The sequence below is a fragment of the Muntiacus reevesi genome, chromosome 6 (genome assembly GCF_963930625.1).
Source record: "Muntiacus reevesi chromosome 6, mMunRee1.1, whole genome shotgun sequence".
NCBI classification, from domain to species: domain Eukaryota; kingdom Metazoa; phylum Chordata; class Mammalia; order Artiodactyla; family Cervidae; genus Muntiacus; species Muntiacus reevesi.
This window is the reverse complement of record NC_089254.1, coordinates 12,503,856-12,531,096: the sequence shown is the minus strand read 5'-3', so window position 1 is coordinate 12,531,096 and position 27,241 is coordinate 12,503,856. Positions and strand designations below refer to the sequence as shown.

Below are 27,241 nucleotides of genomic sequence, written 5' to 3'. Positions count from 1 at the left end.
ACATATATATAATAGAATATTACGCAGCCATAAAAAGAACAAAACAACGCCATTTGCAGCAACGTGGACAGACCTAGAGATGATCATACTAAATAAAGTAAGTCAGATAAAGAAAGACAAACACCATATGATACTGCTTACATGTGGAATCTAAAAAAAAAGGGTACAAATGAAGTTATCTACAAAACAGAAATAAAAGTAATATGTAAAAACTAAACTGATGGTTACCAAAGTTAAGGGAGGTGAGGGATAAACTAGAAGATTGGGATTGACCACTACTACTACTAACAATGGAGAAGGAAATGGCAACCCACCCCAGTATTCCTGCCTGGAGAATCCCATGGATGGAGGAGTTTGGTGGGCTACAGTCCACGGGGTCGCAAAGAGTCAGACACAGCTGAGCGACTTAACTAACTAACTACTACTAATAGACTTCCCTGGTGGCTTAGAGGGTAAAGCGCCTGCCCGCAATGCAGGAGACCCGGGTTCAATTTCTGGGTCGGGAAGATCCCCTGGAGAAGGAAATGGCAGCCCACTCCAGTAGCCTTCCCTGGAAAATCCCATGAATGGAGGAGCCTGGTGGGCTACAGTCCATGGGGTCACAAAGAGTCAGACACGACTGAGTGACTTCACTTTCACTTTCACTACTTATTTATATAAACTAGACAACCAATGAGGACCTACTGTATACCACAGAAAACTCTACTCAATACTTTGTATTCTACATGAGAAAAGAATCTAAAAAAGAGTGGATATATGTATATGTATAACTGATTTACTCTGCTTTAAACCTGAAGCTAATACAACATTGGAAATCAACTATACGCCAATGAAAATTTTAAAAAAAAAATACACCTTGCCTTCAAGAAGATCGAACCTAAAAGGAAGACATTTAAGTAATACTAAAGTATATTAAATAAATTAAATAATGGCTTGATAAGGGGGAGACAGACTATGCTCAAGGTATAAGAAGAGATGTCACCCAGAAGTGGAAGTATGAGTGAGGTGGCCCTTGTCTGCAGTCCAAAAGTAAAGCAAACAGAAAAGATGGCATTCAAGGCATGGAGACAGCATGCACAGGCCGTGCGGAGGTCTGAGGCAACACGATGTCTTGGAAAATGCAAGCGGTTTGGTCTCTCTTGGATATATGAAAAGAGGTATGAGGAGGAAATGAAGGGAGAGGAGGTGGTCCATACAGGGCCACTAAGTTCCCATTTATAAGATATCATGAAGAGAAAAGGAAGATCAAAGAACTTTTCAAACAATCAACAGGTTATGTAAGTTTCCACCTCCTCCCTCCAGACTGGCTTACATTTTTTCAGCAAGTTAAGAAGTTGTCCTCCCCCTGGGGGTCATTACAGAACTTGGCATTTCTGATATGTCTGGCCTCATTTCGTCATTCAAAGCATCTGTTGGGTGCCTAGGATGGGCCAGTCACTTTTCTCCCTGTAGTAAAGACACAGAAGACTGACTTCCTAACTAACGTCAACACCTCACGGACAATCAAGGGAGAGGTTAATATTAATAACACAAAGCAGCTGTAGTTTGGAAGGGAACCATTTTTCCCCCTTTCTTATTACCCAGGAATAAAAAGCATGTGTCTAAAATGTTTGGGGGACAGAGGTATCCTGCTCCCCAAATCACTATTTCCTATTCTCAGCTTTCTTCCTCTGCAACTAATGACCTAAGCAGGGAGGGAAGATCTAAAATTGTATTGAAAAACCAGTGTTCATGCAGACAACATTCCTAAATCTTTCTGCTTTAAATCATTCTCTGGACTGTTTCTTGTAACAGATCATTATGATTACAAATTAAGAGAAGGTTCATTATAGTACGTAGTGGTGAAAAGAGGCTTAAGCCTGGGCAAGTCCACAGTACCTTCCCTTCCATTTTAAAGAGTAAAATGAGAACACATTAAAAACTGAATGCATAAGAACTCCATTAGATGCAGAATAGATCAACACTCTGAGATCATTGGTTTAAATATTGTTAAATTTTCCATAGTCGCATAATGACTTAAAAAATAATCAGCATTCCTTCATACACCATGGGCAGTAATGAGCTAAAATGGATCTTATGGGCACCACAGCTTTAAGTGTTTTATCCATCCAAGAGCCTCACAGGGTCATAAAACTCAGTAGTTCATTGTTTCCTGGCCCTGAACGGCTGCAGTCGCCATCAAAACAGTGCCATGGCCCCAGCTCCCAAACTAGAAGCCAACTCAAACCCGCCATGTGGAAGAGCCTCCTATTCTGCCTCTGCTGGCTCCCTTCACGCTGCAGGTGAAAGGGGGTCGCGGGGCACCCCTGTCAGCCAGGGGCGGACCACTCAGGTAGCCAGAGGATCATCTGAGGTGAGAGGACCATTTGCTGAACTCAAGTCCAAAGTTCTGCCCATCTAAACCTGTCGGGGATTGCTTCACTGTCTACAGGGACAGTAGCTCACTTTCAGCTTAAATCTACGGAATTTGAACCATCGAAATGCCCATCACCATAAGAAGCTTTATGAGCCTTGTTAACAAAACAGACAGAAGTTCTGCCAAGAGCAGAGGAATAAATTCCTTCTTTTCTGCTGCTTGGACCACAGCATAATGAGGGGTCCCAAGCCCTCTCTGCAGTCATAAAACGGAAGCCCAGGCTCCTTCTGGTGTGTTCCAGTTTAAAAGATTAGAGTTGATGCCTTTTCATCCTTAATTTTATCTTCCCTTGTAAATATTTCTGTTCCATTTCCAATACCTAAAGTCTACACATTTCCAAAAAACAAGTCACTCCTTCTCCAATTTCAATTGTAGAACTTTATGTTATGGGTCAAATTTGGGACTAAATAAACATACCTCAGGCTACAGTTCTGCAAATACCTCTGGCAGCAAATTAACTCAAACAAATGTTTTGGTTGGGTGGTGAGGTTGTTTTTAATGATCTTGCTGACTTGCCTGGAGGCCCAGGAATAGGCTGGGTGAACTCCCAAAAGCTTTCCCAACTTTGTATTTTCTGCCACGTTAATGTACAATTCTTAGGTTCGTTGAAATAGCTGGTTTAACATTTCACCACCAGAGGGTGCTACTTGTTAGCTTCTAAAATGCATTTCATACTCAGCCCTGAAAAATGGAGGCCCTGCAGCCACAGAATCCTCACCACACCAGCTGGCATTACCCAAGACAGGTTTTCAGAACAACTGTAGCGTAGGCACCACTCTCCTTCAAGGAACCTGATTTCACTTGTCTATTAATGTTATGTGTTGAAAACCAAAACTTAAAGTCTGTAACTTGCACAAACCCAAGTGCACGGATTGATACACGCTGTAAACCAAGCAGGCAATGCAAATCCTTTTTCATTTTCATGGCTTTTGTATTTACTACATGAGAACAATGAACTCAGAAAGCTAACATCCTCTTCACTGCACCAGATGATAAAATAAAAAAACAAAACTTGCTCAGCTATGACAACAGTGCTATCTTCTATCAATGCAATCTTCACTTATCCTATTTTAAGTGTATACATCTCCTGCTACTGCTTTGGAGCAATTTAGCTTTGGTGTCATTATTCATTTCTAAGATGCATTTTTCATTGAATACCTTCAACTTCCCTTATCAGTGTATTTTTTATGATGTACTGGGATTTGCATGTACTTTCTCCACTTGATATTTTCGGGAATGCACAAAGGAGGCAGGGAGTTCAATTCCCATTCCCCTCCACGGACCGCGTGGAAAGTCTCTTTAAATTGTGGTAAGAAACTCTTAGTGTGTTGCCATCTGGATTGGCAAAGCAAGTCAGGGGTCAGCGAAGTTTTTCTGAAAAGCGCCAGATTACAGTCAAGACTTTAGGCCACATGGGTCATAAGTGCTCAACTCTACCACACAGCAGGAAAGCTTTAGATAGGTTTAGATAGCTTTAGAAAGCTTTAGATAGGCGGGACTGGGTGTGGCTGGATTCCCAAACACTTCACCTCGAGGGGCGAGTGGGGTTTATAGTTTGCTGACACCTGTAAATGATGAGTCTAACGTACACACACTTTTACCAATGAAATTCAGAGAAGTTTCTATTACATTTTTCCTTGGAGATGTTCCCCGTCCTCACACAGTGTTGACAAAGTGTGGCCTTACTAAGTGACCCATTTGAAAGCCCACGATCCCCCTGGAGAAGTACCACTGGGTTTGCTCTCCATGTTTCCAAAACCAGAGCCCCAAGAGACTTCAGCTTTTGGTGTGTCAATGTATTTGTGTCCCGTGAAGATGTCTTATGGTAAGGTACAAGATCAGGAAGAAGGATGGGGCTCCCTGGCCATTTCCCCAGAGATCGCATGGAAAGTAAACGAAAGACATCACTTACCTTCAGACTGATGTGTGGCCAGAGGAGTCTGGGTCTCCTTGGAGTAGGACACCACCTCCCTAGGCAGGAAATCCACTTGGGTGATCTTCGACACGCCCAGCTTATGCAGTCTCCGTCTGGAAGTAACAACGGACAAACACTTAGACACAGAAGGCATTCCTCACAGAAGATCTATCAGGAATAAGACAAACGTCTAAAATAAATAAACCCCAAGCATCCACAGCTTCTCAGCGCAAGGAGCAGCATCATGAGGTAGAACTGGGCCTGGCCTGGAAGTCTGGACACTTGGTTTTGGCCACTTTGCCCCTGTGTTGCTGGGCGGTGTTAAGCGCCGCCTCAACTGACCCTCAGCTTTTCTATCTGCAAAACTGGATCTTCTCCACTGCAAACGAGACCCTCCTTCCCTTCTGAGCAAATCTGACTTTTCTCAGTTAAAGGAAATTTCCATTTGTAATACAGTGTTCTAGTCTCTTAGACAAAAGGGACAAAAGAAAACTAACACTTCTCAAATCTGAAAGAAAAAGAGATGACTGCTGAGTGGAAAAACTATTCTCTACAATAGCAATGAGAGGATGATATTCCAGGGGCGAGCATAACATCTCCCATTTCTCCAGAAAAGGAACTATACAGAGCGGTACGTGAATTTGTTCAAAGATATGCTGATACAGCACAGACGAGTGAAAAGGGTACTGAGCTAAGGATGATCAAGTTTTAGTTCAGAATTGCCAAATGAGCTGTGAACACGTGAAAAATCCTTTCTGAATATTTATGGAGCACGTCAAGTGTTTTCAGATGTCCTTCACATCCATTATGTCAACTGTCTTCATGACCCTTCTATGAAGCGTCTGGGCATATTATCACCATCTCCATTTCATAGATGAGGAAAGTGAGGTTCAGGAGGAGACATGCCCAAACATATGCAACTCATAAATGGCAGAACCAGGGCTAAAATGATGTTGGTCTGAGCCTGGTCCAGTGCTTTTGCCGCCAAGTCAAACCCCTACCTCAGGTGCTTAATGGTCAGTTCTGAGTTACCCCTCAAATCCGAAGTGCCTCCTGCGTCACCCAGGAGACATCTACTCGTGGGGGCAGTAGAGTCTGGTGGATAGGCACACAGACTAGCCCACCACTTGAGTTATGTGTGTGAGCTTGCAGAAGTTACCCAATCCCTCTATGCCTCAGTTTCCTCATCTGTGAAATGGGGATATCACCAGCACTTAGTACCAGGATTATTACAGATAATGTATATGTGCCACATACATACAATGCATATGCCTCATATGTATTACATATACATATGTAACAATTTGCACACATATATTTTAAAATAGTTTCTGAAACATTATTTTAATATATAGATTTAGTATCAGTATTGGACATGTTTTGGTATATTGCTTTAACATTTCCAGGAAGGAGAGTATATGTGTGTCTCTCTGATAGAGAAAGGCAGGCTACACAGCCATTTAGCCAAAAATCCATATTCCCTAGCTTTCTAGAACCAATAGCAGCACAGCTTATTCATATCATTTTTTGAATAATTACTAGCAATGGTACAGAGTCACTGTATTTTTTCGGTAGGTAGTAATAATAAACTGAAAGAAAATGCATACCATAGCTAGGAATTTCCATGTACCATTTCCCAAGCACTCTAGGAAACAAAAATGTCTTTTTTACGAACTACTAAAATAATTGAGGTGAAACCTAAGAGGAGCACAGAGTAGACACAAATAAAGGCTTGTTTAGAGAACAAGCCCCACTGGCCGTCTCTGCAGCCCCACTAAGCACGGCCTGGGCCATGTGGCCTGACTCACTCAGATGTCTGGACCACACAGCGTGCAGGACGGTGAGGCTGGGGACCCAGCACTCCCTGGCAACCTTCTCACACAGAACACACAGAATTACCAAGTCAGGTAAAAGGCTCCAGGTTTCAGAGTAAGAAGTTCAGGTATTATTTTAAATCCTCCTTGGGTCAGAGAAGTGTGCTTTTCTACCTGAGACGGGTCTTTCTTGAAGCATCTGAAGAAGAAAACATGACTCGACACCCCAGGACTGCTTGTGGCAAAGCCCCCCCGCCCCCGCTCCTGAAGAGCCTAGAGCATCGTTCTGAGGCCCCCTGGAAGTCCACCTTCATCTCGGGCAAAGAGATGGAAAGGAGACATGGGCTGGCAGTGCGCCCCTGCCCCTTTGAATGGGGGTCCCACCTGGCACAGAGAGCTCACCCTAGGGTTTAGACTCCACGGGCATCTGCGAGGCCCAGAGGTCCCCACAAAACCCCAGAGGAGACACCTGTACCTGCAGCCCGGAATTCCAGCGCATCTCGCGAAGAAGATGCAACCACAAGCTGTAGGCCTGCTTGGTCGGACGACCAACCACAGGCTCCGGGCAAGAAGCTGATCTGCAATTTGGTAGTCCGCCGTGGATTATCCGCAGCACGTCAAAATTGTTAAGTCACGTGCTCAGATACAAACTGGGTTCAAATCCTCGCTTTGTCACTCACCAGCCAAATGGTGTATAAAACCTCTGGACAAGGGACAAACTCCTCTAAGGCTCATGTTTCTCATTTATAAAATGGGTACATGTCATTGAACGATTGTGAAGATTAAATGGAGCTAATATTTGTAAAGTACTTAATTCAGTGCCTGGCACCTACGTAGTAGGTGGCTTTACTTTTATTTTTCTGGCTGATTATAATATGCTTTCTATTTCAAAAAAACAGAGAATGCAGATTTATGAATGCTCTAAGTTGATTTTCTAAAATAGAAGATTTGAAGATTATCCCTGACAGTAAAACATAAGCCTCACGCTCTTTCTTCTCACGGGTACTTGGGTCGGTTTTGGCTACTTGAGAGTGTCCACTTGGTTTTCTTCTAACTAAAAGTATCATTACTGTGAAAACTCTGTTTTCAAAACAGCTTGAACTGGTATGAGTACCACACAACCGTTCCCAGCGCTAGCCATTCCTAAACATCTCGCCAGAAGGTGGCACCCTTCCACGGCAAAGACCTTCCCCTTAGGAGTGTTCTTCAGCTGTGTCCTCACCTCTGGGTCTCTCCTGGGCCAGCCTTAGGGTCTGTATGTCTCAGCTGATGCAAAAACTGCCTGTGCGTACAACCCTGTGATAGAGACTTTCAATTTCCCTAAAACACTTCTACAATTCCATCCTCTGACAAAATTATCATGTCACTATGTCTACAAGATGAAATCTATAGTATTTTCCTTAAAATTACGAATAGAGCGCATTGCATTTCTTACTTTTGTTCAAAGTCTTATCAGCCCCTAATTCTTTTATTCATGGGTGCAAATTAAACTACCCAGCAAAGGAGGGGGGAAAAAACCACATTGTAGAATTAATGCTACTATAATTTTTTCCTTCTAATTAGGCTCTAAATTGCACGTGGGCTCTGGGAGACCTTTGCTGCTGTCCCTCCACCCCACCTGCAAAGCTCATGCCCTTGTTACTACCCCCACACTTCCACCATAGCCCCTGCTGCCCGTCATGCCTTCTTTTCATGTCTGACCTGACTGCAGACTTTCTTATTTATCCCTGGCTAATTTATCTCATTGCACAGAGGCTTAGGTCAGTGTCAGGTACAGAGCTGGCACAGAATAAATGTTTGAGGAAGGAAGAAGGAAGAAGAGAATAGGAAGAGGAGAAAGAAGCCATGATATAAAAGGAAAGCTGAGAATTCACTTACCTATGCTGTGGTGGACATGGCATTATCATTAAATCATAGGGTCCAGCAGCCTGTGTTTCAGTCACCCCACCACCCCTGCCAGTGATCACGATTCTGACTAAAGGCTGAGCAGCACTGATTCTGAAATATTAGAGTGTAGACACAGAAGTTTCATTGTTTTCAGATTCCCCTGGGTCGCTCCATCTTAAAGAATGAGGCCTCAGTCCCACAGAGCAGGGATGGGATCTCTGGACCCAGCTTGTCAAGTGCTCTGAGACAGGCAAAGGTGAGCAAAGATGAGTGAGAGGGTAAGAGGAGGAGTGTCAGACAAAGGAGTCTGCAGCATACGAAACATGAAGGGCCTGATGCGGAGGCAGGAGACAGCCAGCCTCTGGCCAGACCCCTGGTATTTGTCAAGTGAAGTATAATTCAAACTTTGTCCTCACGCAGACACTCCCAGGTCAAAGCTAGTGGTAAAGGCTGAGCTCTGCTAAAGCAGAGACTAGGGGCCCATTCCTGAGGTCAAGGAAGACGTCCCTGTCTGCACACAGGAAGAAAGGCTTCTTGGGGGTCAGAAAGGGAGGAGGCCCCACCCCATAATAAGTGTGGACATGCACCCTTAGGCCTCTGCAGTGGGATCCATCTTAGCAAAAAGTTGTGTATGCATCGTGGGGAGGGTCCATGGACCAGTCAGGTGTGAAGAAAGAAACAGGATAATGGGCCAAAGGTAAACAAAGACCCGAAGGGCTGACCTGTACGAGCGATTCACGGCACCTCTGTACTGCACGCCTCCTCGCCCAGGAAGCCCCTGCTCCTGGGTGTGTGGTCTGCCTACTGTCTGACTGTGCTCCTCCTCATTAGAGAAGATGCCCACACCCTTTCCCTGGAGTGTGGACCTCTGCCCTGCTTCTGAGTTAGATAAACTGTTTTCCTGTGTGCCCTCCCACACGTTGTGCTGTGTCTGGAATAATAAACTTTGTGCCTGCTTTTAGTTTTTGCCCCCTTGAAACATTCTTGATTTTAAACAGGGGCAAGAGCCAGGGCCACTGCGCTTCTAGCCTCCAGCCCCTGGTGGTTTCGTGGCTAGGATTCTTGGTTTCCATCCAGGGTATCCTGTGGTGTGCTGTGCCTAGATGCCCAGTTGTGTTCAGTTCTTTCCAACCCCATGGACTGCCGTCCACCAGGCTCCTCTGTCCATGGGGACTCTCCAGGCAAGAATCCTGCAGTTTGCCATGCCCTCCTCCAGGTGATCTTCCCAACCCAGGGACTGAACCCAGGTCTCCCGCACTCCAGGCAGGTTCTTTACCATCTGAGCCAAGAGGGAACCCCTCCATCCAAGTTACCCAGGTTTAATTCCTGGGCAGGGAACTAAAAGATCTTTCTTCATGACCACTCGCTGCTCTCTCTCTAGGATCAACACAAGGGTCTTACACTAGATCTAAAACTAAAATGTCAGGCAGGGGATCCGAGAGACGCTGGGCAGTGAAACCACAGATCCCTTACTCACTGACCTGGCCCGGTCCTAAAGTGGCATGGGGCCCACATCTCCCTGGGCGAGGGCTGAACTCCCCACTGCAAGCCCTGGAAACTTCCTTTCCACCTGGTCCTGTCGACTTGGCTGAGCAAAGCCATACTGGACCAGAGGTAAAATGTTTCTTCAGAAAATAAAAATCAGGTCTTCATAAAGCATAAAAGTGGAAACTATTTGAAGTTTGAGAAGATTATCTGCCAGGGCTCAGGGTGCTGACATTTCTAGTTCACCACTACCAGAGTTTAATCCACCCAGGTTTGTCCATTTGCCCTCGGCCCTCAGGTGGCTCAATGGTAAAGAATCTGCCTACAATGCAGGAGATGTGGCCCCGATCCCTGGGTCAGGAAGATCCCCTGGAAGAGGAAATGGCAACCCACTCCAGTATTCTTGCCTGGAGAATTCCATGGAGCCCAACGGCCTACAGTCCATGGGGTCGCAAAGAGTTGGACATGCCTGAATATACATGCTTGCTTAACTTAGACATTATGCATCACAAGAGAAAAATGACTCCCTTGCCTGAATCACTGTCCCCATTTCCCTTTCTGGTTCACTTGTCATGTGTTTGCCTATCTACCCACCATAATGGGAGCATCACTTTCCTAGTTACTTGCAAAGTTTCATTATCCAAGGACGATGAAGCCGAAAGTGTGACTTCATCAGGGTCTATGATGTCTACTAAAGTAGAAAAAGGTTGGAGTTACGCAGACTTATTCCCAAATAAAAGGATGAGAAGCATGCACATAGCTATAAACTCTGTGGCTCTTCTCCCATTTCAAACATGAAGGAGATTTTAAGAGAAACCTTACTGATATTTTAAAATGCAGTTAGTACTTTAAACGTTACTTTTAATAGTACAAAGAAGAAATACTTGCAAAGCATAGAGTTATCTACCAAAGTGAGATACCTTGGCTTTTAAAAGGCCTATATTCCTTTCAAAGCCAGGAATAAGAGAACTTCAGCTTCTGAAGTCACTGCATCTATGACCTGAAAATATGGAGGCAATTGTGCTGTGCTAAAAGTATGGAGTGCTAAAGAAAAAAAAAATAGATTTCAAAGAAACTACTGTTGAGGTGCCTCTAAGAATTAAATACGAAAATTATTTTGACATGACACAGATGTGGGTGGTGGGGGCTGGTTTGGGATGGCACAGATCAAAAAACACAGTTCTTTGATCAGAGAATTAAGATCAAGGCTGTCTTAATTTTTTTATTGAAATAAAATTTACATACTATAAATATCCCCTTTAAAGTATACAATTGAGTGGTTTTAGCATATTCAGAAACTTATATAACCTCACATATGTACTTGCATAGACTTTTCCTTACCTCCAAAAGAAATCTTGTATTCACCGAAATATAGGAATCTCCCCTCTTCCAGCCCCTGGAAACCACTAATCTACTTCTGTTTACTTTCATATAAGTGGAATGTTACAGTATGTGGCCTTTTCTGTCTGACTTCTTTCACTTAGGTTAATGTAGGTCAAATCATTCCATCCTAAAGGAAATGAACCCTGAATATTCATTGGAAGGACTGATGATGACGCTCCAATACTTGGCCACCTGAGGCAGAGAGCTGACTCATTGGAAAAGACCCCGGTGCCCGGGAAGACTGAGGGCAGGAGGAGAAGAGGGCGACAGAGGATACGGTTGGATGGCATCATTGATTCAATGGACATGAGTTTGAGCAAACTCTGGGAGACAGTGAAAGTCAGGGAAGCCTGGCGTGCTGCAGTCCATGAGGCCGCAGACTCAGACACGAAAGAGCAATGGAACAATAACAGTATCAGAATGTCATTCCTTTTTTCTTTTTTTTTTGTCATTCCTTTTTATTTGTAAGCAATATCCCATTGTATGGATACACCACATTCACTTTAATCCACTCATTAGCTGGTGGATATTTGGGCTGTTTCCATTTCTATTATTAGTTATGCTGCTATGAACATTTATGTACAAGTTTTTGTGTAAGTGTATGGTTTTAATTCCCTTGAAAATGAATTCTCTTTGAATTGGTATATATGTAAAGTGGAATTGCTAATGTTATATGGTAATTCCAAAGAGTCGAACATGACTGAGTGACTAACGCTTTCACTTACAGTAATTCTATGTCTAAGTTGTTGAAGAACTGCCAAACTGTTTTCCAAAGTACTTATACATTTTACATTCTCATTAGCAGTATACAAAGATTCCAATTTCTCTAAATCCCTGTCAAACATTATTATTACCTGTCTTTTTCATTATAGCCATCCTAGTTTGTGTGAAGTAGTATCTCACTGGAATTTTGATTTGAATTTCCCTGATGGATAATGATGTTCAGCATCATTTCATGTGCTTATTGACCATCTATATGTCTTCTTTCAAGAAATGCCTATTTAAATTCTTATCCAATTTTAAACTGGGTTGTCTTTTTATTGTATATCCTGGATACTGCTCAAACTATCACACAGCTGCCCTCATCTCACACGCTAGCAAAGTAATGCTCAAAATTCTCCAAGCCAGGCTTCAACAGTACGTGAACCATGAACTTCCAGATGTTCAAGCTGGATTTACAAAAGGCAGAGGAACCAGAGATCAAATTGTCAACATCCGCTGGATCATAGAAAAAGCAAGAGGATTCCAGAAAAATATCTACTTCTGCTTTATTGACTATGCCAAAGCCTTTGACTGTGTGTATCACAACAAACTGTGGAAAATTCTTAAAAAGATGGGAATATCAGACCACCTGACCTGCCTCTTGAGAAACCTGTACGCAGGTCAGGAAGCAAAGTTAGAACTGGACATGGAACAACAGACTGGTTCCAAATTGGGAAAGGAGTACGTCAAGGCTGTATATTGTCACTCTGCTTATTTAACTTATATGCAGAGTACATCATGAGAAATGCTGGGCTGGAGGAAGCACAAGCTGGAATCAAGATTGCCGGGAGAAATATCAATAACCTCAGATAGGCAGATGACACCACCCTTATGGCAGAAAGTGAAGAGGAACTAAAGAGCCTCTTGATGAAAGTGAAAGAGGAGAATGAAAAAGTTGGCTTAAAACTCAACATTCAAAAAACAAAGATCATGGCATCTGCTCCCATCATGGAAAATAGATGGGGAAACAGTGGAAACAGAAACAGACTTGATTTTGGGGGGCTCCAAAATCACTGCAGATGGTGACTGCAGCCACAAAATTAAAATACGCTTACTCCTTGAAAGAAAAGTTATGACTAACCTAGACAGCATATTAAAAAGCAGAGACATTACTCTGCTGACAAGGGTCCGTCTAGTCAAAGCTATGGTTTTCCAGTGGTCATGTATGGATGCGAGAGTTGGACTATATAGAAAGCTGAGTGCCAAAGAATTGATGCTTTTGAACTGTGGTGTTGGAGAAGACTCTTGAAAGTCCCTTGGACTAAAAGGAGATCCAACCAGTCCATCCTAAAGGAAATCAGTCCTGTATATTCATTGAAAGAACTGATGTTGAAGTTGAAACTCCAATACTTTGGCCACCTGATGTGCAAAAATTACTCATTTGAAAAGACCCTGATGCTGGGAAAGATTGAGGGCAGGAGGAGAAGGGGACAACAGAGGATGAGATGGTTGGATGGCATCACCAACTCAATGGACATGAGTTTGATAAACTCTGGGAGTTGGCAGTGGACAGGGAAGCCTGGAGTGCTACAGTCCATGGGGTCACAGAGTCGGACACGACTGAGCGACTGAACTGAACTGTATGCTCCATTGCTCAGTCATGACGAATCTTTTGTCACCCCAGGGACTAGAGCCTGTCATGCTCCCCTGTCCACGGGATTCTAAAGGCAAGAATACTGGAGTGGGTTGCCATTTCCTCCTCCAGGGGATATTCCTGACCCAGGGATAGAACCCACGTCTTCTGCATCTCCTGCACTGGCAGATAGATTCTGTACCACTGTACCACCTGCGAAGCCCTTACGAGATACATTATTTGTAAATATTTAATCCCATTCTGTGGGTTGCCTTTTCACTTTCTTAATGATGCCTTAATGAAGTACAAAAGTTTTAAATTTTAATGACATTCAATTCATTTATTTTTCTCATGAGCTGCTAGTGCTTTTTGTGAATCTAAGAAACCAGTGCCCAATCCAAGGTCACAAAGCTTTACAACTCTACTTTCTCCTAAGAGTTGTATAGTTTTAGCTCTCACATTTAGGTCTCTGGTCTGTTTTGAATCAGTTTTGCATATATGTGAAGTAGGGGCTCAACTTCATGCTGCTGCATGTGGATATCCAGTTGACTCATGCTTAATTTTTCTTAATGCTCAGTGGCAAGATTATACAGGGAGCAGAGGAAGGCTTTGCCATCAATATTGCTCCTTGTTGATGCTCATAGGCCTCAAAAGCACTGGCCAAATCTGACTATATGAGGACAAGATTCAAGAGGAGGGACTTCATCACCTGAGAGCTTTCCAGGGATCATGAACGCTTTCCGAACACTGAGCACATCGTCCATCCTATCATTAGCATCACCGAGTCCTCCTGAATCAGTTAGATACAACAGGACTCTTTCTGATGCTCTTGTTTCAGACCAAGTGAATTAGATGCAAACCTGATGTCCTGCATTTCATACTCAAGGTAAGTGAAGGAAACTGCGCTGATATTACAATACTATCTACTGGACTCAAAAGGGAACCCGATAATATCAGAGATCCACACTGCTACAAGTATTAAGCAAGAAGGCTCCTGTGGGAATTTCGCAGATGCTATCAGCTAATACTCAGAGATGCACTTACATCAGAGTTGATGATTCAGTTTCTGACCCTTCACCAATACTGGGAGTAGACAAGAGTCACATTAGTAGACTTTTTTAAATGTCACAGTACAAGATGCTATGTGAAGGCACAGAAAAACCACAGTAAGAATATACCAAGCATCTAAAAAACAGTTCAAATTTTACAAATTGTGAATCACAAGAGATTGTATAATGGGTCTGCGAGTAGCAGTCTCAGAGTGTTCAGGGACTGGAAATTATGAAGTTGAGGATATACTGGTTACAGCTGGTGGTAGGAGTGTGGGCAGCAGATAAAGGGGCAGAGTCTGGAGCCTGCATCGGAAGCCAGTGTGCTGCACTCAGCAACCAGGAAATAAAAGGGGCCATTGTACTGATGGGCGGTCTCTGGAGCAGGGAAGAAACCCAGAAGTCAAGCAGACAAATAAACCAAGCGGATGTTCCCAGAGATAAGGAGCTATTTGGCCAGATGCCAAGGCAGATCAAGGCCAGGGAATAAAAGGATGTCTACGCTGGTTCCAGACTCAGCCCTGCTGGGTTTTCATCCATGCTTGTCTGCATGTGAGTGTTTCATCCCCAAGAGACACCAACAGTGCTGCCAGGGACGTTGTCTCCTAGTGCTGCTTATAAAAGTCCTTGAGGTTTCTCAAAGAAGAGCCCCTTAAGATAGTGAGAGTGATAATGATGCCACTTTCTACTTTGTCCAAAAGTGGTATGTGGGCACACCATTTCTGAGGCACAGAACCAGGCCAGCTCCTTGCAATGCAGCGGTCAGGGAGACGAAACAAACACCGCAAAAAGAAAATCAGAATGAAAGGTAACAGAGAATAAGAGCCAACATGAGCGATTCGCATTATAAGTGGGACAGAAGACTACAATAGGCGGATTTCTATGTGTTTGGGTGAATGAAACAAGTTTCACTGAGAACTGAAGGCCTGAGGTAAGTCTTGTAGGAGCGGTAAGACTCAGTCAAGTAAAAAGGAATGAGGTGGTGTCCTAGGGAGCAGATCCCTGGAATAAGATCTAAAGACTGAATTCACATTTGATGCCTGGGAGACCAGGTTTTCAGAACAGAAGACTTAGTTGAGTAGCAGCGGAAGATAAAGAGAGTAGCCCTAAGGCCAGATAATTTGAGGGCTTTAAATCTTAGGCTAAAGAACTTGAACTTTACGTTGTAAACAATGAGGAATTACTGAAAGTTGCTAAAAAAGTGACAGCTTCAAGGTGACATTTAAAATGAAGCAACTATGTGAAGAGGGCGTCCCAAGTGGTGCAGTGGTCAAGAATCTGCCTGCCAACGCAGGAGACACAGGAGATGCAGGTTTAAGCCCTGGGTCGGAAAGATGCGCTAGAGGAGGAAATGGCAACCCACTCCAGTATTCTTGCCTGGAAAATCCCCTGGACAGAGGAGGCTGGCGGGCTACAGTCCACAGGGTCACAAAGAGTGGACAGGACTGAGCACACACGCAAACTGTGTGAAGAGCAGAGGCTGAATCTCCGTCTTTGACAAATGAGCAACCAGGATATGCCGGGGGCCCTAGTAAGCTCAGTGTAAAGGAAAGGCGGAATTGAAAAAGGACCTTCCAACATACAATGGGTGACTTCAGTAACTAGAGAACCCACATGAAGCATTAACTCAAGGGGGACAGCCAGAGGCATGACTCCTGGAGTTGCAACCTTCAATGCAGACAATGTGGAGACGAGGTCCAGGGTGATGAGAAAGCGCGGAGATCTGATGCCGCTGGGAACAGAAAGGAGAGGCTGTAGATGGGTGATGCTGGAAAAGAATTAAGGCAGTTCGCTTGGTACAGAGGGTGAAAGAAAAGGAATGAATTGGAGATTATGTCAAGGCTTCATGCCTTACGGGAAGAAAGTAAGTAGTGTAACTGGAAGACACTGGGGAATCCAGAGAAAGATCTGCTTTGGGATAAAAATGAGTAGCTCAGTGGATGAGTTTATGAGTGAGGAGTTTTCCAACTATATGAAGCTTAAGACCAAAGCTATGGAAAAAAGATAAAGGAGAAAATGTCCTGGCAACCAGCCACCTAGAGGCACATGAGAAAATGCTGCATTCATAGAAGAAAAGTGTACAGAAACTCCTGAATTATGAAAGAAGTTGTTAAAAATAACAAAAGGTCAAACTGTTTTCCCAGCACTGTATGCTGGTGTAATAAGGTGTGTGACGTCTCCAGGAACGGGCTCCCAGAGTTGTGAATGGGCCTTCACGCGGAGGGAAGGTGGAGATGGGGTACCACATGGAGGAAATGAGCCCAACATCGCAGACCCCCACTTGCAATTCATCCTCTGTGTTCAGAGTAGGTGTTTTTCTCCCAGGGCTGAGAAGCAGCTTGATGGTTGACCTTTGCTGATTACCTCAAGAAGGATCGGTTTCCATTATCTATGTTCACATTCAAAAAATCATTCCAGGAAGTATTTATTTCATTTCCATGATATTTGCTTCTTACTGTGCAGAGATATTGGCTTGGCAGCTAAATTATTTCTCCTCAATAGAAGCAAATGTCAAGTCTGGTTCAGTCAACAGGCACAGTTAAACGGTCTGCCTTCAACTTCATCACACAAGTAAACCTTGCAAACTCCCAGGTTGGGAAGAGTCAAAATAGTGGTTATACAGAGCTTGGTGGGAGCTGTGCTATCAAGTAGTCACTTTATAAAGGAAATTGAAAGTTTAGAATTATAAGATCAGAAGGTATGAAAATGTGTTCTCTCCAATATTGCATATAAATGACAACAATGATATAAAAATTTTATAGACTGGCTTTTAATTGATAATATTTATGAACAACCTTCTGTAGAAGTTGTAATGTAAAGCTATAAAATTATAGAAATCTTCAAGTCACTGAGTACCAAAGTGTAAGCATACATCCTTCCCAACTGGCCATATTAATTTTTCTGAAATAGAATAAAAGAGGAATATTATTTTATGAAAATCCAGTTGTGAGCACAGAACAGAAAATATTCTATAATTGCTTACTCAAGGTTCTTGAGGGCAGAGAACAAAGACCAGAAGGTAACAACTTCTTAAGAAATGTTCATAAACAAAGTACTTTTTCCCTCTCTTGTGCCAAAATTTTTTTGTGTGTATGCCAAAATTTTAACTGGATCTGTTAAAAACCAATTTATCAAAGTTGTTCATGAGTCAGAATTCACTGTATGTTTAAAGATTCTGAAATGCATTTTACTATTACCTTTTGATACACACACACACCCCTCCCAAGCTGATGTTCCATATTCCAGTTTCTCTAGAAAGTATGATTAGGTATTACTGAAAAGGCAGAGAGTGTCAGTTGGATCAAGAATACAATCCATATCATTCTTAAGAAAATTCCAGGCACTGTCACATTGGAAACCTTAAAATTAATTCAAATCAGAGATTTAAACATAATGCAAAATAATTTCTGACAAAATATGGAGAATAAGCCTAAAGAGGGGTACTTCATCAAAAGCTAAGGAGGTTATTACTATTCTGCTAGGCAAATGAAAAATAACTTTAAAACATGAAAAGATCTCTAGAACTGGCAGGTGAGATCTTCCCAAACACCTCCCACCACCTTGAAGGATATGTGTTTTTTCTGGTGCCTTTACAGAGCTGGTTTAAATTCTGTTCTTAACAGAGGGATCACTGTTTCACCACAGCAGTTTGAGATGGTGCCTGGTGGATTCAGGAGTATTATTCACTCTCTCTTTCAGCAGAAAAGAGAGGTGAAAGAGAAGGTTGAGAGAAGAGGTCACCACCTTCTAACAAAGTCTCCCAAGGACTGAAGGACTCTCTAAGTTCCTCTCTGAGGTAAGGAGCAACCAAATCCTTTTTCTCATTCTCACTTTGATTCCAAATATCTCAAAAATCCTACTAAGAGTTTAATGTACTAAGACATAGAGGAAATATAATTGTGAGGCTTCAATAAAATCAGAAGCCACTAAATATTCCTATATATTAAGCCTAACAATTTGGAGCGAAGGGCCACAAAACACCCTTGGTCCTCACTGATTTCTACTCCTCACTGAGAATCCCTGCCTCCCTCCCACCACAACACCCCTTATGCTGACTCAACACATCTCCCTCAAGACCAGCAATCTCATGGTGGAATTTGACCTAAGGTCCCTTCATAAGATAACAAAAAGACATTTAAAATACAATCCCTCCCTCAAAGTTGTCCAAATATCAATGCATTTATTCATCTGCCAGTCAGTACAGACTTTTAGATCCTATGATCTTTTAACTTACTCTTTTTATCCTATTATTTCATTTTTTACTTTGACCATCTTAAACTTACTTATTATAGTTATAGTATTTTATTATATTTTATATATTATATTACAATAATTTATATCATTAAAATAGTAAATGATAATGTTTATATAATTATATTATTAAAATATAATATTCATATTATATAACTATACTTTATTATAATTATAAATATATTATATAATTATTATAATTGCCTAAGAAATTTAAGTATTTGGGGTACTTTCATAAGCAGTTACTTGGTAAAAAATAAAGAATTTTTTTTTTTTTTTTTTTTTTTTTACAGTTTGGTTACAGCTCAGAGTTTTATTCAGCAAGCAAAGGATAGTACATTCTGGAGACATGAGACCCCAAAGGAGAGGCCTCAATCCGTCTTGGCTTCCTCCTTTTATTCATTTCTGTCCTCCCTGCTGGGCCTGCCCTTTGCAAATTGGGCTAGCCAGGAGGGCTGTTTATTTCACCTGAGGTTCTCACTCTGGTTCTTGGATTTTCTTTTGTTCCATTTTCACAGGCATTTTCCTTTCTTTGTCTTTTAGCCACTGCCATTTAAGAATTTTTCTTTATTCACAATTTTCTTGAAGCTATTTTTTTCTCCCTTATTCCTCTATTCTGGGACCTGTTTTGCTGATCACATAGTTAATATAACAGCATACAAAAGTGACACAATGTTGGTGCTTCTGGTCAATATGACCAGATTTATCCTCCATCTGAAACAGCTCCCAAAAGGGACAGAAATTTGAATGAAACAACAGTTTGCAAGATACTAGAGGTTAAGCAATGAAGGAAAGGGACACATAAGAGAAGAGAAACATAAGACAAGTCCTATACTCCCTAAGTTTACTGCACTGACAGCTTTAAGGCCACGTGTGGTGCAGCAGGGAAGATCTCTCGAGGTTTCAGCTTAGTATCCTATGATCTTTCATATGATCTTCTATAGGATACTAATGAGGAAATTACCTGAGGCCAAGGGAAAAACTACCCGGAGGGATTAGAGTAATAGTTTTGGGCGCACACACAGGAACACAAATGTTCCTGTTTCCACCCACCCAGGCAGGAAACCCTCAAGGTTGTATAGAATGCATATAAGGGTCTTGCCTCAATACCAAAATTAATCAGTCATAGACTGAGCACTGCTCCAGTCCCAACTAACAAACCATAAAAGGATTTAAAAGAATCAGAGTGTTTTCAAGTGAACTGACCATATCTCAAGATTTGTAGGAATTCCAGTATATCTAATACCTAGCCAATAGTTACAATGTCTGATATTAATCAAAAATCAGCATACATAGAGACAAGAAGGAAAACATAACTATAAGGTAGAGATAAGTCAATCAATTGAAACTGACCCAGAACTAACAGATGATGGCATATCAAAACCACAATAAGATAAGCCAAAGATGTACAGTATAAACACTAAAGCAACCACTAAAATAATAACATGAAGAAATATGGTTAACATCAAGTAGTAATAAAATAGAACCATAAAACTGCAATAATACAAAAGAAAGTTCAAAAGAATATCAGGAAAGAAGAATATATAGGATAGAGAACAGATATTAATATCACAGTGATTTAAATCTAACCATATCAATAATCACATTAAATGTAAATGACATAAATACTCCAACTAAAAGGCAGATATTATTACAACAGATTAAAAATGCAAGATCCATTTATATGATGTGTATAAGAAATGCACTTTTGATGTATAGCAACAAACAGGTTAAAAAAGCAAAAGGATGAGAAAAGATAGACCATGTTAACATATGTTAGAAGGAAGCTAGTGTGGTCCTATTAACACCAGACAAAGGAGCTTTCAGAGCAAAATTTATTACTAGTGATAAAGAAGTTCATTTCATAATGATAAATGAATCAATTCATCAAAAGAGTTATAAGAATCCAAAACATTTATGTACCTAATAACAAAATTTTAAAATACATGAAACAAAAACTGATAGTATTCCAAGGAGAAACAGAAAAACTCAAAACTGTAGTTGGAAACATCAATGCTCCTCCCAATAATTGTTAGAAGCCATAGACAAAAAAGATATAAAAGACTGGAACATCACAATCATCCAACTTGACCTAATTGACAAATTTGGAATATTTTACCCAATAAGAACCTCAGATGTGTAGATGACACCACCCTTACGGCAGAAAGCGTAGAGGAATTAAAAAGCCTCTTGATGAAAGTGAAAGAGGAGAGTGAAAAAGTTGGCTTAAAGCTCAACATTCAGAAAACTATGATCATGGCATCTGGTCCCATCACTTCATGGGAAATAGATGGGAAGACAGTGGAAACAGTGTCAGACTTAATATTTTGGGGCTCCAAAATCACTGCAGATGGTGATTACAGCCATGAAATTAAAAGACGCTTACTCCTTGGAAAGAAAGTCATGACCAACCTAGATAGCATATTAAAAAGCAGAGACATTACTTTGCCAACAAAGGTCCATCTAGTCAAAGCTATGGTTTTTCCAGTGGTCATGTATGGATGTGAGAGTTGGATGGTGAAGAAAGCTGAGTGCCAAAGAACTGATGCTTTTTAACTGTGGTGTTGTAGAAGACTCTTGAGAGTCCCTTGGACTGCAAGGAGATCCAACCAGTCCTTCCTAAAGGAGATCAGTCCTGGGTGTTCATTGGAAGGACTGATGCTGAAGCTGAAACTCCAATACTTTGGCCACCTCATGCTAAGAGTTGACACATCTGAAAAGACCCTGATGCTGGGAGGGGTTGGGGGCAGGAGGAGAAGGGGACGACAGAGGATGAGATGGTTGGATGGCATTACCGACTCGATGAACATGAGTTTGAGTAAACTCCAGGAGTTGGTGATAGACAGGGAGGCCTGGTGTGCTGCGATTCATGGGGTCGCAAAGAGTCAGACACAACTGAGCGACTGAACTGAACTTAACTGAAGAACAGAATACACACCCTTTCCAAGGGCACACAGGATTTACTAAGAGACTATACAGTGAATCATAAGTCTCAACAAGTTTAAAATGATATACAAATAATATACCAAGTATGTTCTCTAACCATAGTAAAATTAAGTAATAAATCAGTAACAGAAAGATCTCTGAAAAATCTCCAAATATGTGTAATCTAAATAATACACTTCCAAACAACTCTTCAGTTAAAGATGAAATAAAAAGAGAGATTAGAAAGTGTTTTTAACCAAATGAAAATGATAACAACTTTGTAAGAATCTGCAAGATGACATGAAGCTAATGCTTTACGGAAATTTAATAGCATTAATCCCTATATTAGAAACAGCACTACACACCTCTATTATTCTCAAGTCAATGACTTCTGCTTCCACTTAAAGAAACTAAACAAAGCATATTAAATAAAAATTAAGCAAATGAGAAGCAATAATTAATATCAGAGTAGAAATCAATCAATGAGAAGATAGAAAAACAAGGAATATCAATGAAACCAAATGCTGGTTATTTGAGAAGATCAGTTGATAAACATCTAGACATATTTATCAGAAGAAAAAAGCACAAGACAAAAGTTGCCAATTATTAGGAAAGAGAGAGGTAATTACAGAGTTTGAAAATAATTAAAGGAAGATGAAGGAGGGTATATACAATTTTAGGCCAACATGTTTGCCAACAGAGACAAAATGGACATATTACTTCAAAGATCACAAACTGCCAAAGCTCACTCAAAAAAAAAAACAAAGATAACCTCAATAGCTCCATTACTGCTTAAGTTATTAAATTTGTATTTTTAAACTTTTTCCAAAATAAAATTTCAAATTCAAATAGTCTCACAAGTGAATTACATTCTATCAACTATTTAAGAAAGTACTACAAATTGATGTCCCTAAAAGCATGATTCATAAAAGAACAAAGTTGAAAGCTGGAATTTATCAAATCAAAAATGTTTCCATTCTTAAAGACACTATTAAGAGAATGAAAAAGGCAAGTGACAAACTGGGAGAAAACATTTACACATTATGTTTCAGGTAAAGGATTGTATCCCAAACACATAAACCTGTAATGTGAAACCAACAACTCAATCCATAAACAATAAGTCCAAAAATTTAAGCAGACATTTCATCAGAGAAGATATTCAAATAGCAAATATGCACACAAAAAGATAACCTAGCTCCATTAGTCCCTGGGGAAATTCAAATTAAAACCACAATGAGATACCATTATATTTCTTTAACAATGGTAAAAAAAAATAATTTTTCAAAAAGTCGAAACCAAGTGTTGTCAAGAATATGGAGGAACTGAGGCTCTCATACACTACTTGTGAGAACGTATTATGGCAAAACTATTTTGAGAACAGTTTGATAGTTTAAATGCACATTCATTATATGCTTCAGCCATTCTACTTGGTGATACTTAAAAGAAATGCAGACATATTGGCTAAAAATATTTGTACATAAATGTTCATAGCATTTTTATTTGTAATGGAAACAGCCCAAATGTACATCAAAAGTGACTGAAGAAATGAACTGTGATGTATCCATACAACAAACTAGCCAGCAAGAACAAGGAATGAATTACTGATACACACCTATATGAATGAGTCTCCAAATAATAATTTTGAGTAAAAGAAGTCAGTCAAAAGAGCATCTCGTGCATGATTTCATTTACAATGACATTCTCAGAGATGTAAACAAATGGGCTGGGACAGAAAGCAGATCCATTGTCTGGGGGAGGGGGAGTAGCAGGTGTGAAGATGACAAAGGGGTGGGAGATGATGATGGGATGATGACTCTGCTTATTAGCTTGATTGCAGTGACGACTTCATGAACGTGTATACATTAAAACCTGTCATTTTGAATATTTCAAATGTGTGTCATTTCTTTAATGTTAATTAAACTTCAATAAAGCTGTTAAAAAAAAATCAACTGACAGAGCCAGTTAGGTGTTATGGTCAACTCTATGCCCAGGATCAAGAAGAGGAACTAAACCTGTCTCTACAAAACTCTTGTTGCCTGAGACACACTTCATAAAGGGCTTCCCTGGTGGCTCAGTGGTGAAGAATCTGCCTGCCACTGCAGGAGATGCAAGAGATGTGGGCTCAATCCCTGGGTTGGGAAGAAATCCTGGAGAAGGAAACTGCACCCCACTCCAGTATTTTTGTCTGGGAAATCCCAGGAACAGAGGAGCCTGTGCAGGCTACACAATCCATGGGGGGCACAAAAGAGGTTGACATGACTTAGCGACTCAACAACAACAAACAATACTTCATAAAAATATGTGCGACGGGAAGACTGCTTGCACGTAAGGACTATTTACAAGACAGAAAATTTCATTAAATCAATATTTGAAATTGTAACATGACTGAAACCACCTCCTCTCTCAAATACTCTTTGAACATTCCTTCCAAACTCTAAGACAAACCACAAAAAAATCTCATTTCCCATTCTTCTCTGACTCACTGTGTCCACTCTGAAATAAAATATGGCTGGCAAGGTGGAAGTCACAGATATGCCATCTCCCTAGGATAATTTTTCATCTGCATAGTTAACTGAGTTTTTGCCTGGAAAACAGATAAAAATAGGAAAATTCCTAACTGTTCCACACCAGCAAGTATAATTTACCAATGTCACAATCTGTCTAAAAAATCTGTTAAGTGCATACGGCAAAGTCTCTGCCAGTTCTAGCCTCCTTGTTATAAAAACCACAATGAAATATTGAAGAACTACTCTGAAATTCCCCTGAACAGTAATATACTATGTATTAATTGTTTTCCTGCTTGATTTAAGCCATATTTTTTTGTTATTTAAATAATACCAGTGGAAATAAAACATACAGTGATCTATATAACTAAACAGCCAATAATTTAATAGTGTTAAAAAAAATAGTGTATCAGTTACCCAAAATGTTAGGATATTTCTTTGGTTTAGCAGTGTTAGTCTGCAGAAAACTTTTGCATACATAAAGGGACACAGCAGATGGCATTTAACCTAACATAAAGATAGCCCTTGAACTTAGCATGTCTACAGTAAGCACTAAAATTGATAGAAACCCACAGATACATGCCCAGAAATCTCAGAAATTCAAATAAATAATAAATAAATGCCCACATCAGGATTCATCAGGTTATATTTAGAAATAAAAAGTAATAGCTTTACAAAATATTGGAATAAAATCTGTTATTCACATATTGAGGTACCCAGTGGCATGTTGGTAAATGTTCAATAACTTGCTTGAGGGAAAGGGAGTAAGCCCTGGTTTGAAGCATTTGTCAGTTTCTGTGATGTAAACACCCCTACTGTCGCTGATTTCAAGATGATCTGAATTCACCAAAGCAAGTTGAAAAGAAGCACATAGTCAGTGCTCCTAAGCTTGAGCACAGCTAGGACAAGCACCCCACTGGAAACATCTCATGTGCGAATATAGCTAACTCTAACCCTGCAATAGAAGTAAACTAAGTTTCTAGGAATTGCCTGTGCATTTTATTCTTTGTGGAAGAATTTTCAACTCTGAAACCACCTCTTAATATACATTTCCACCTGGAAAAAAAAATGATCTTTAGGATGCAGGAGACATTGTTCGTCATCAAATAAATTTGAGATTTCTTAATATTGAGGCATTCAACAAATCATATTTTTTTCTTTAATAGGAATCTCTATACCCTCAAATTAAATGCTAATTGTGAGTTTCCAAAAAAGTGAAAAGGCAACAAACGAGACACAACATTTTCATACTGGTTTTAGACAAAGATTAACTTAGGGTAACTTGTTAGTCAAGGGGAAGATAGCGAGGATAAAGTTAAACATATCTGTCATCACAGAACTTGTGTGCCCCACCTTGAAGCAGAGGCATGGTGATATGCTTATAATCTTCATTCGGGGGGAGGGCTGTTTTGCAATAATAGGAATTAAAAGAGGGAGGTCAAAAGCCATCTTTTTGTGGTGTTTTCCACAAAGAGAGACTTTCTTCAAAGCATAACTGTAGAAGGCAAACTAACAGAAGGAAATAAACTTATCAAACTGGAAATTCAACAAAGGGGGAAAAAGGCAAGAGCAACAACGGCTCCTGCCTTTCAACATAACCGTAGCAAAGAAATGATAAAAGGAGTAACAAAAGAGCAGACATATACCCAAGTTCTGAGTCTGACTGCAGCTGGAGCACTGAGGGGTCTGTGTCCCACTGCAGGGTCCTAATTGCGCAGCACAAAGGAAAAAGAACACAGAGAATTAACAAAAGGGGAGCGAACAGACCAAACCAAACCATGTCATTCATCAAGGCAGCAGCATATACAGTACATACACAGAACATCTCCCCACTCTGTCACCCCACAACCCCCAGGGCCCAGGAGGACCCCGTGAACATCCAGGGACAAGAGAAAGCGAGAAGCCGTTCCTCCTTTGGAACAACTGCTTCATACTGGAAGCTACAGTCGTTTTCAAGGAAGGAAACCCAGAGCTAAATATTCAAATAGTCAACCACCCTCACACACCCCTTTTCATTTTTGTTTCGTTCTATACTGAAGCAGGATTGACTGGAGCATGTAAACTGCTTCATATGTACCCCAGAGCCAAGCCACACCAGGGAGCAGCCAGCATTCCCCACGCGGTGATAGCGATCAACGGCAAGGGATCGAATGGGCCAGAGTAGAAGCATCTGGGGAGGCTGGACCAGGCAGAGCATGACTGCAGAGCCTGGAGAATGACTGGCTTCCTTGGGCCAGTGACTGCAATTACAGTGCATTAGATTTCGAGGCTCATGAGTATTTTGGTGTTTCTTATGTATTACACCAAGACAGCCACCAATGACAATATCATTCATCTCTCGAAAGGTGCCAGGGATGTCTTAACGTCTTCTAAGTACTTCACAAGAGCTAGCACAAAGTATCAATAGTTATCAACTTCCCTTGTTATTTCTCGACCACATAAAAGGAGCTCTTCCATGAACAGAGTGCCCACAATGACCTTTCCCGGGTAGGCCCTTTAACTTTCCTGCACAGTATGCAGCTAACAGGTGAGTCAAGCTTAGGTACCTGGGAGGCAGCCAAGGGACAGCAGGGACTTTGGGGCCAGGTGCCTGAGATTCAAACCTTGCCTCTGTGACTTACCAGCTCTGTGACACTGGACACGCTGCCTCAGTTCAACCCCTGCACCCTCGTGCTTACTCCGAGAGTGGTTCATGGACCAGGAGCATCGGCATCTCAGGGAACTTGCTGAAAATGCTGAGACCCAGATCTCACCCAGACTCATTGCCTCTGGACTACAGTTTAATAAGGCCCCAGGTGATCTGTGGGCATTTTGAAGTCTGAGAAGCCGGCTCAGTTTCCTTGTCTGTAAGGATTTACCATGGCGTATGTGATAACTCATGACCCGGCCTGCAGCTCTCTCCCCAATCATCTCTAAGGGCTGGCCTCTCCCTCACTGTGTCCTCGTTGATGTTTTTTTCCCCAAAGAGCCATGTGGCTCATGCTTTTGCTTAGTTTCAGTCTCAGCTCAAATGTCACCTGAGCAGAGAGGCTTTCCTTCTCTCACCACCTACCGCAAGCAGCGCTTCCTTATCACTCTTCATCCCGTTCTCTTATCCTGCTTCACTTTCTTCATAAGTTATCCTCACCTATGGTTTTATTATACGTCAGTGTACTTATGACTGTTTGCTATTTAACTCTGGACTTAAGTCTCAAAATAGCAGGAAGAGTTACATCCCTAAATTATAAGAATATGCCTAGGCCCATCCCTGGCACTCATGTTTATTTTTCTTGATTTT

The 27,241-nt window shown here is 41.2% G+C and overlaps 1 protein-coding gene across 1 annotated transcript in view; it reads right to left on the bottom strand.

Annotated features, from left to right (window-relative positions):
• Positions 1-27,241, bottom strand: part of DYNC1I1 (dynein cytoplasmic 1 intermediate chain 1) — a 328,507-nt gene that overhangs the window by 274,749 nt on the left and 26,517 nt on the right. Inside the window, exons 4-5 of the mRNA XM_065938794.1 lie at positions 25,611-25,670; positions 4,329-4,444 (exon numbers count right to left, since the gene is read on the bottom strand). Of these exons, the coding sequence (XP_065794866.1) occupies positions 4,329-4,444; positions 25,611-25,670 (176 nt within the window). The remainder of the gene's footprint in view (positions 1-4,328; positions 4,445-25,610; positions 25,671-27,241) is intronic.